We start from the raw sequence: 9,701 nt of genomic DNA, 5'->3' as shown, positions 1-9,701 counted from the left end.
TAAAGATAGGGATAAATGTAATTGGGAAGGAAAAGAACTAAAATATTTAGGAATAAAAATCTATCAAGATGTGATTAAGATTATAAGTAATAATTGTGAAAAAAATAATTGAAGTGTCACCTCTTATGAAAATATGGAATGACTTTTTTTTTTACTTTTGAGGATAAGTTAGTACTTATTAAAATGATTATATTACCCAATATTTTATATATATATATATATATATATATCCTTCATACATGAAGTGGTGCACGACTGAATAAAGGTGCTCAGAATAACCATAAATATCACCACAGAAAAAACTCCAGTACTACAACTTTTCAAAAATCACCACTCGTATATGAATGCACTTAAGAATAGATGCTCAAAGGTAAAATGTCCAACAATATTTTCATGATACTTCCATGATAAATTCACAAAAAAAGCCCCAAAACAGCCAAAAGACATAAAAATGATTTACTCTAAATGGAGAAGTAATCCAATTGTTATGGCAGTGTGGCTAGAATAGAACTATGCAAACTGGTCTCACCCACTGATGTCATCAGTGCAAACCAGGTTGCTCCAGCAACATGCATTATAAAGAGTCACTATTTAAAGGGACAGAGTCCATTGATAAATAATGACATTAGTTATTATATATAAACACTAATGATATAAAATAAAATTATATCAATCTTTAATCTAAACCAAAAAAGATTTGACATAAAAAAACACAAAAATCCTGTCTACCAATATTCATTTAGATCAGGTTTAAACATAGCTCCTAAATTTACTACCCATAACTTTTCCTTTCTATCAAGAATCTCATGTTCAGTCAAAACTGGCAAACGATCCCTAAGTACCACATCAATACCTATGAAAATGAAATGGACAGGGACACATTCACATTTATGTTTATAGAGGGTACTCCTAGGATGTCTACAATTCAAATCACTGAAGTGTATAGCTCTATGTTGTTTTAAGGGTCTGGAAGTTTGTCCCATGTAAAATGCTCTACATTGAAATATTGCTATGTAGTCTACCCAATCGATACTACATGTAATCAGATGCCTACTCAATATACATTCATGGTTTTAACAGACATGAATGATTTCATTTTGGACATAAATTTACAATAAACACAGTGTCCACAGTAGGTACTACCTGATAATGGCATATTCCTAAAATCTGACAAATATATATTGCTTTCAATCGCTTTAATACCTGACAAAAACATTTAAAGAAAATGAAAAAAATATGTTAACTTCATTCTTATGGTATCCTAAAAAGCCAAGAATTGCTTACAGAAATCATATAGGATTATGGGAGTATTGGGGTATAAGCTTCACAGACATAGAATCTTATTCCATTTTTGCAAATTTTAATTCTATTATATTCTGGATAGTCTCAACATATACTAGTCAATGGAAATGGGAAACCATCCATGAGTAGATTATACCAAATTCTTAAAAGTTTATCAAATATAATAAATTAGAAATATATAATAATCCTTTCATCTGGTTAGCAACATTTACCTTAGAAGGAAATTAATTTCATTCTTTAGACTCTGTATATATGAGAGCAATTGTTAAAACAGTTAAGAAATATGTTTTTAAAACCCCATTAATATCAAAATGTTAAATGCTGTCCTTTCCCATTGCACATACTTCTAGATTTAAGGAAACTCAGAACAGTGTTAAAATTAATTTACTAAAAGGAATGAATTAGTATTATGGTCTGGTTGCTTTGAAAATGGAAAAGCTAAGTTGCCAGAATATTTAATGAAAGATTATAATTTGGATGACTCTGTTAAACTCTTAATATTATCCAACAGTAAGAAATTAAATGAATTTGTAGGTAATATGAGCGAAGAGGAACAGAACACTATTCCCTGATTATATGAATATATGAATTCTATCATCAAAGTTAAATTGACCTAGAAAGGAATCTTGTCCAATTTATATAAGTAAATTATAATAATAATACTTTTGATGCAAAATTCTGGAACTTTTTAGATCATAGTGAACTGAGTAACTCAATAGATTGTATGAATAAAACTGTACTTAAGTCAGTCAAACTTCTCCAGAGTTTATACTAGATAGTTTTATGTGGAAATATATACATAAAATGTTTATTACTCTGTATAAAATCTCTAAGTTTATTAAATTATGTCTTCATTTTGTTAGAGATGTAATAAAGATGCAAAAGCTGATTGGCCACATATGTTTATGGACTGTAAAAAATTAAATGCATACTGGGAAGTGATAAGTATGTTTTTTAAGAGGTTATGGTCTGACAATTGTATCTGTAAAAGCCAAACAACAAAAAATGTTTGGAAGTCTGCTGGTGGCAGGTAGAAAAGTTATTACCTAAAAATTGGAAATTGAAATCACTTTCTACATTCAAATAATTTTTAAATTTAACAACAATGCTATGCAAATCTAAAAAAGAAATGATTAGAATAAGATCCATAAATCATACTGAGATGTTTAGTTACTAGAATAGCTTTGAAGTGTTGCTTTTGAAATACCAAGACTCTTAATGCATTAATTGTATACGAATACCTTGATGATTCAATGTATTCCTGGCACTGTATAACAGTATATGATATTGAATTTCTTCCTTTCTGTATATGTATATATATATATATATATATATATATATATATATATATGTATATATATATATATATATCTTGTATATAAGTTAAATCAATAAAAATGTTATTAAAATAGTGACACACTTGAATTTTTTAAGTCCAAAATGTATGAATTTTATGGGGGATTTAAATTTACATTATGAATTGTTGTGCTATGATTTTTGTCCCATTGCCAATATGATAATGATGACTATGATGAAATTCAGTTCCTTGTTAAATGTGTAGAAAGGTGACTGCACCAATTACCTTCCTTCAGGTAAATAGTAGGTACTTTGGCTACTTGATGCAGCCCTAACGTATTAGTGAGTTTATGAAGGTGAAACAATTGTATTCTTTCACTAATTATTTTCAACAGGAGGTTGCAGAAATATTTGGTAATTAAGAGAGGTTTTCTTGGAATGCATTACAAAATGCCTATGATACAGTGGTAAGAGAAAAAAGACAGCTGGGTTATTTGTTTGAATGGAACAGGGATAGGAGCCACAGTTGTCTTGTGAAACTAATCAGAATTTCTACGATAAAGAATTTGTCCTTTTTGTGGATAAGGTAGCGAGAATTTTACATAAATAATGTCAGATGAGACTGTGTGCAACATTCTACCAGAGATGCTTAAAGTCTCATATAGAAATGTGAAGTGTGTACCAGATTATTTTAGCTATAGCCAAAGTTAAAATAGATAGAATGAAAGACAATGGAGGCAAGTCAAGTTACTTTTGCAATATTCATGACTTGTATGGTGAATTTATTTGCACTGAGTTGGATATTATTTATGTTTTCAGATGTTCTTGAATTTCTCCAAAATGGTATATCACAGGGACTAGAAGAAAAACACTTAGAGTTCTGAAACATAAAGGGGACATTGGGAAGTGGAATCTTAAAAGCTTAGTTATTAAACATTGCAGTGAATGTCCTTGAAGGATGTATTTGAGGTATTAAGAGAATAATTCATCAAAAGGAGATGCGTTGTATTCCTACATTTATAATAATAATAATAATAATAACAATAATAATAATAATCACTATGGGATTAATGCTAAATTATGTTGAAAATGTTTTTTATATATTAATTGATAACACGTTTAAAGTCAGATATTATCTTCTGTCATTATGTAAGATGGGGAATGTCTTTTTTATTTCAGAAATTAAGGGACAAAGATAGAGCAATGCTAAATTAGTTAACAGGAAAATAATTTTTATGAAGTGAGATGTGAAAATACAAAAATGCAAAGTTGGAGCTAACTTACTACTCTGGAAAGCCACTTGTCTTACTAAGGTCCCAAGTGTAAAAAAAAATTAAATAACATATCTGCAAAGTAAAAAACATTGAAAAGGTCCCAAGTATAAAAAATAAAATCTTTTAAAAGTTAAAAACATTGAAAATGTCCCAAGTATAAAAAAATAGGGTTAAATATAAGTCTAATATTTTTATTTGACTGGGTCACAAATATAGTATGATGATTGTTTAGCTAGATTTTTATATGTGTTTTTCCCTCTATGCCCTCCAACCATTAAGCCTCTTCCTATGGACCCTGAAGATATTAATTCTCCCACCATTATGCAATCCTGAGATGGGATTGAGAGCTGAATGGAAAGGCTGAGCCATCATGCAGGTAGCCAAAAAGTGGTCTGCGCTCTTATCCCTACCTACTGTTGCAAGCTATTAGGGCATTTCTAATGGCCTTAATCTGCACTGAGTAGCTGATATGGGCAGTTGTATCATTATGAGGATCTACAATGCCCTCTCCATGTATTATGCATGCTTCTATAAACATGTTAATGGGGACTACCATTATTAGTTTGGTAGCACCAGGCTCACACACCCTGGATATTAACTTTTCATTGCTTGCAAGCCTCTGCTGTACTGTATAATGCAGTTGGATTGGTTGATCTGCCAACCTATATTTGTGACAGTTTGATAAAACCTTTGGCAGGGTTACGTGATTTAAAACTAGCATCAAAATGTCAAACATAACTGTAAATCTTTAAAACAGGTGATTTGAATGAATCCTTCCAATAAACTTGCTTACTTATAGCTTACATTTACTTCATAGCAATTCATAACTAATCTGGCATCTGTTTATCTCACTTTATCAGCTAGTACCATCTGACAAAGTAAATTAGGATCTTCACCTCCCAGAAAATTACACATACCAAAAATTTGTATCCAGAAACCGGGCAAAGAGCACAAATTCACTTCCTTCCTACAGAATGGAATCTTCTACCTGACAATACCAAGGTATCAATCAGCTCTTTACCCAGATTTCAAAGTAGCTAAAAGCAGAGTTGCTTAAATAGTAATATTTGTGCCTGTAGTATAACATACTTTATAACATTCTCTTCCCTGTAGTCTCTTCTACCTTTTATTCCTAGCATTTAATTACATCATAAAGTCAGCCTATTGTGTTAGCTATTGCACACTACACCTTTGAGTTTACCTGTTTTACTGTCCTTTACTCCCCTCATTTCCCTTCTTCATGCCTCTCTTTTGTACTTCTTATTTTGCTTTAGTTTTATTTGGGTTTATTTTGGTTTTCTGTGCTGCACTGATCACAGATCACTTCTCCTCTGAATCGTTTTACCTTTCTTTATCAATGCATAGTTATACTTTGCTCTATTAGCAGTATTTTTTTTCTCATTTGATCACCATGTTTCTTGTGATACTTCACATAGTTCCATTACCTTTACATTTTTTTGTCATACTTTTACTACATTTACCTCATAATTTTATGCACAAGTTGATATGCCTTATTTTCCTCACCTACCACTTTCTTTGACCTTGCCCTGTTTTTTACTATTTTTAATAAGCATCTGTTACAGATGTGTATAAAGCTGCATTATATTTCCATTTAAGATGCTGTTTGGTATTTTTCCTCAAAGTAGTAACTTCAATAACATATTTTCTGCATGTATTTCACTGATTTTATGATGTCTATCTTTTACATGCAGAGTTATGCAGTGTTATGTACCATAACCTCGTAAAAACAATAAAAAAACTCCAAAGACAAAAAGCTGCATGCAGAATGAAATGGAGTCTCACTCAAAAATCCATCCAGCAAATATACCATAGCCCAGTAAAAAAAATGACCATAAAGTGGATTATCCTGTAAACAGGATTTCATCCCGCTGAGCTAGAAAGACTGATAGAGTTGATTCAATCTTTTTATACAGCCAGCTATTTGACCAGGAGACCCTTAAAAATATGTGAAGTAAGATTGTTGGTTAACATCACTACACTATAATTAACAGTGGCCACAAGAAATATACAGATAAGTGTATATGTAGGAGCATATGTACTCACATACACACACACACACACACACACACACACACACACACACACACACACACACATATATGCATATACACACTCAAGGCCCTATCCTTGTTTTCTGTCTCCTACAGGCTTTTGAGGGGAGATCTATGTCTGGCATACAGGGAATTGCCAAACCCCACTCTGATGGACCTCCTGCATATCCACAAAACAAACAACACCAGAATTACCTGTTCTAAAGACTTAAACCCTGCTTGTGATATAAATAGGAGCTGCTGGAGAGATAGGTATGTATCCCAGAGACTACCCCATCTATGGAACAGGCTCCCCATCCATGTGAAGCAGAGTTCCTCCCTATCCCAATTCAAGTGCAACTTGGAGAACTGGATGGGAAACCAGAAATTCATCCCTGATTTGGCACCTATGTCTCTAATGGACACAGGTAACCTGTAAATGGTTAATCTCCCAGGCCCATGCTTACACTTATCAAGGGTATCAGAACTTGTCAAAGATTTGGGATGCATGGCTAGCCTTAAAAAGGCCTTTGTGGTCGTTAGCCTAGTAAATACCTATGAACTATGAACCTATGAACCTATATATAAACACACATACACACTTGGCTTAATTACACTTTTGTAACATATAGGCTTTTGTGTCATCATTTACTGTAACAGGATTTTGATGTCATACACACACGCACGTGCACAGGCGTGTGCTCATACATTTATACAAGCATTCACACATACTCAACTTAATTAGAGATTTGTAAAGTACAAGCTGTTGTGTCATCATATACTGTGAGGGGGAATTTTGCTGTCATGCATACATGTATACACACACACACACACACACTGATATATTTATTTGTGTAAATAAACACGCATTCACACATTTACTGTGACAGGATTTTACTTTCAACATAAGATCATACTGCTTCCTCCTAAAGTTAAAATCACAGTACAAATAAAAGACTCATTAAACATTTGCATTGGTAGGAGTTTACAAATATATACAACAATTAGCTGTTAAGCAGAAATTTTAAAAAAATATATATATATATTTATGGCAAATTTTGATTTTTCACATTACAAATGCTGAATAAATCTCAAACAGACTAAATTTTCTACAGTTTTTATTTTCTGGATGGTAGTAGACAACCTCATTGCTGTTTTGTTTGTAGGAAAGACTTACAAAAGGCTTTGGTAAGCATACTTTCCATAGCCTAAATTTAACAGGTCTTCTCTGTCATTTAGTCAGACCTGCACAGAAATGCCATTGGCTATACCTACTCTGCATTATTTCTGTGCTACATAATCTGATACTGAGCAAACACTATTATAGTTATGTTCTAAAAGTCAAAAGCTGACATTAGAATGCATTCAATGTTGACATAATTTTAGTAAAAATGTGAAAAGTACTAAAGCAAATGATTAGGCTGTTTTTAAAAAATTGCATCTTTAGTGAAGGAACATGTTATTTGCTCTAGCGAAAGGTATATGATTTACTGAGGGATGTGAAACTACAGTTATAAGACAATATACAATTAGTACACTGCAAAACTCTGCTACAGCTCAATTAAAAAAAAAACAACATTATTTTTAGTGCAGGCCATATGATGTAGCATTAGTCTGTATGGACAAATAAAATATGTTTGATATGGAAAATGTCTGAATGTTTCATATAAGCACTGTGTTTATTTAAAATAGAGTTATAAAGTTGTGATTTCCATAAACACATGCTTACTTTCGCCATCAATAGAGGAAAAAACTGAAACAGTTTTAAAGGTCTCTCTTTCAGTTTTACAGGATTGTGATAGTTGTTCCTTGTTGATAATCCTATATTGTTTCAGGAGTTCTATGAACTTTGATCTCATGGTTGCTCCCAAGAAGGCATAAAGGATGGGGCTGAGACAGCAACGCAGAGATGCAAGGGCTTCTGTTACAACTCTGGCATATTTATGAATAATTTTGGTGCTGCAGTCTTGCAGAAAGAGATCCTCATCACTTTTGAATGCATTAATAAAAATCATAACATTGTAAGGCAGCTGAAAAACAATAAAGCTCATCACTGTTGCAAAAATCAGTCTGATGGATTTTTGCTTACTGAATCCTTTGGAATGAATTAAAGTCCTGATAATCAAGTAATAGCAAATGACCATAGCTAGAAAAGGTATCAGAAACCCAATCAGCATTTGGGACATTCGTGCTGTTAGTAACGAAATGTCATTGTTATTCAAGTGTTTCATCTGACAAGTTCTTTTGGATGCAGTGACGACCTCACTGAACAACATCTGTGGAATACTGAGGGCCACTGAAAACACCCAGATGCATATGCAGATTACTTTAGCTGTCAGCCATCTTTGACTTTGATACAAACGAGCTCTCACTGCTTGAGAAATTGTAATGTACCGGTCAATGGTAATGTAGGTGATAGTCAGCATACAACTGTACAGACTGACAGAATACAAACTGTGTATTAACTTACACAGTGGGATACCAAATGTCCATTCATGAGATGCAATGTATGCCCAGAATGGCAGGGTACCAAGGAATAATATGTCAGCAATAGCAAGGCTCATCATGTGGATGTCTATTAAATTCTTGCACTTGTCATAGATGACGCATGTCACAACTAAAATGTTTTCTGCAATGCCTATGATGCAGACAATATAATACACACATGGCAGGAACACTTTTTGAAACTGTGCTACATTTTCAGAATCACATTGAAGAAGAACAACATAATCAACTGGAACATAGAAATAGTCTGAAGTGGAGTTATCCAGTACGCTGGTTGTAGCCATACTTCACTTGAACTTTTTTGAGATGCGGTTAACAATGATGTCTGTAAATGAAAGAGAAAATAAAACATTAGCAGTGTATCACAGGCACTAGAAACATAAATGTTACTTGTTCTTCTATTGCAGCTCACTTGTTTAAGAACAGCACTTCCTCTTTAACACTGTCAATAGACTTCTCTTAGGAGCGCTCATTGTTATCTGATGCATAACGACCAATGCAATGTAGATACTAAAGCAGCAGCTTTCACATAGTAACTCACTACTAAATTTGGAAAAACATGCATGAAATCCCCATTTATTGTACTCATTTACTCTGGTTACAAAATAATACCAAAAAAAAGTTAAATTATATCCTGAGAATAGAGTTCATCATTGGGAATGGCAGACATAAAAAAATTGATGCTTGACTGTATATTATTTCCCACAGGGTACCATTTGTAAGGTTGATTAGTTAGTGAATTAATTAGTTAATGCTAAAGGACACTTTTTGGCCATATCTCAAGTCAAAATGAATATATTAAACATTTGTACATTTACTTTGAACAGAACATAATAACAGTACATCAAAGTAAAGCATCAATAATCAAGCAATGGGCCAGCTTATGGTACAGGTCCAAATGAAGGTTAGAAAATACCATGTGCAATAGCTAAGAATCACAACATGTCATTTTTTAAACAGATACACATTTGTGTATTAAACTTCAAGACAGGAGAACGAATATAAAAAGTGAAATGTGATATCAAATACCAAGATGGCTTTAAGGTACTACAGTAACATATAGAATGAGAATGACAGAGAAAGAGAGAGACAAGAAAGACAGAGTATCTAACAAGTGCAGACTGAATGTTTGCCTCTGTCTACTTAATAAAGACAGAGGACTTCATAATTCTAAAAGCATTCTGGGTTCTAATTTTAAGATATTGGAGATGCTCTTCTGGTCTGGTGGTATGGAATCCCATATGGGTGACTCTATTTTAGATATGCCCTTTGA

The 9,701-nt window shown here is 32.8% G+C and overlaps 1 protein-coding gene across 2 annotated transcripts in view; it reads right to left on the bottom strand.

Annotated features, from left to right (window-relative positions):
• Positions 1–6,800: 6,800 nt before the first annotated feature.
• LOC122796418 (C-C chemokine receptor type 7-like) overlaps positions 6,801–9,701 on the bottom strand; it is a 101,281-nt gene continuing 98,380 nt past the window's right edge. For both annotated transcript variants that reach the window (XM_044064873.1, XM_044064872.1), the window contains exon 2: positions 6,801–8,753. In XM_044064873.1, coding sequence (XP_043920808.1) covers positions 7,618–8,712 — 1,095 coding nt within the window. In that variant the 5' untranslated portion in view covers positions 8,713–8,753 and the 3' untranslated portion in view covers positions 6,801–7,617. The remainder of the gene's footprint in view (positions 8,754–9,701) is intronic.

The sequence above is a fragment of the Protopterus annectens genome, chromosome 3.part0 (assembly GCF_019279795.1).
Source record: "Protopterus annectens isolate FY-2018-M chromosome 3.part0, PAN1.0, whole genome shotgun sequence".
In the NCBI taxonomy this organism is placed as follows: Eukaryota; Metazoa; Chordata; order Ceratodontiformes; family Protopteridae; genus Protopterus; species Protopterus annectens.
The sequence above is the reverse complement of the archived record's forward strand: the minus strand, read 5'-3'. Positions and strand labels throughout refer to the sequence as shown.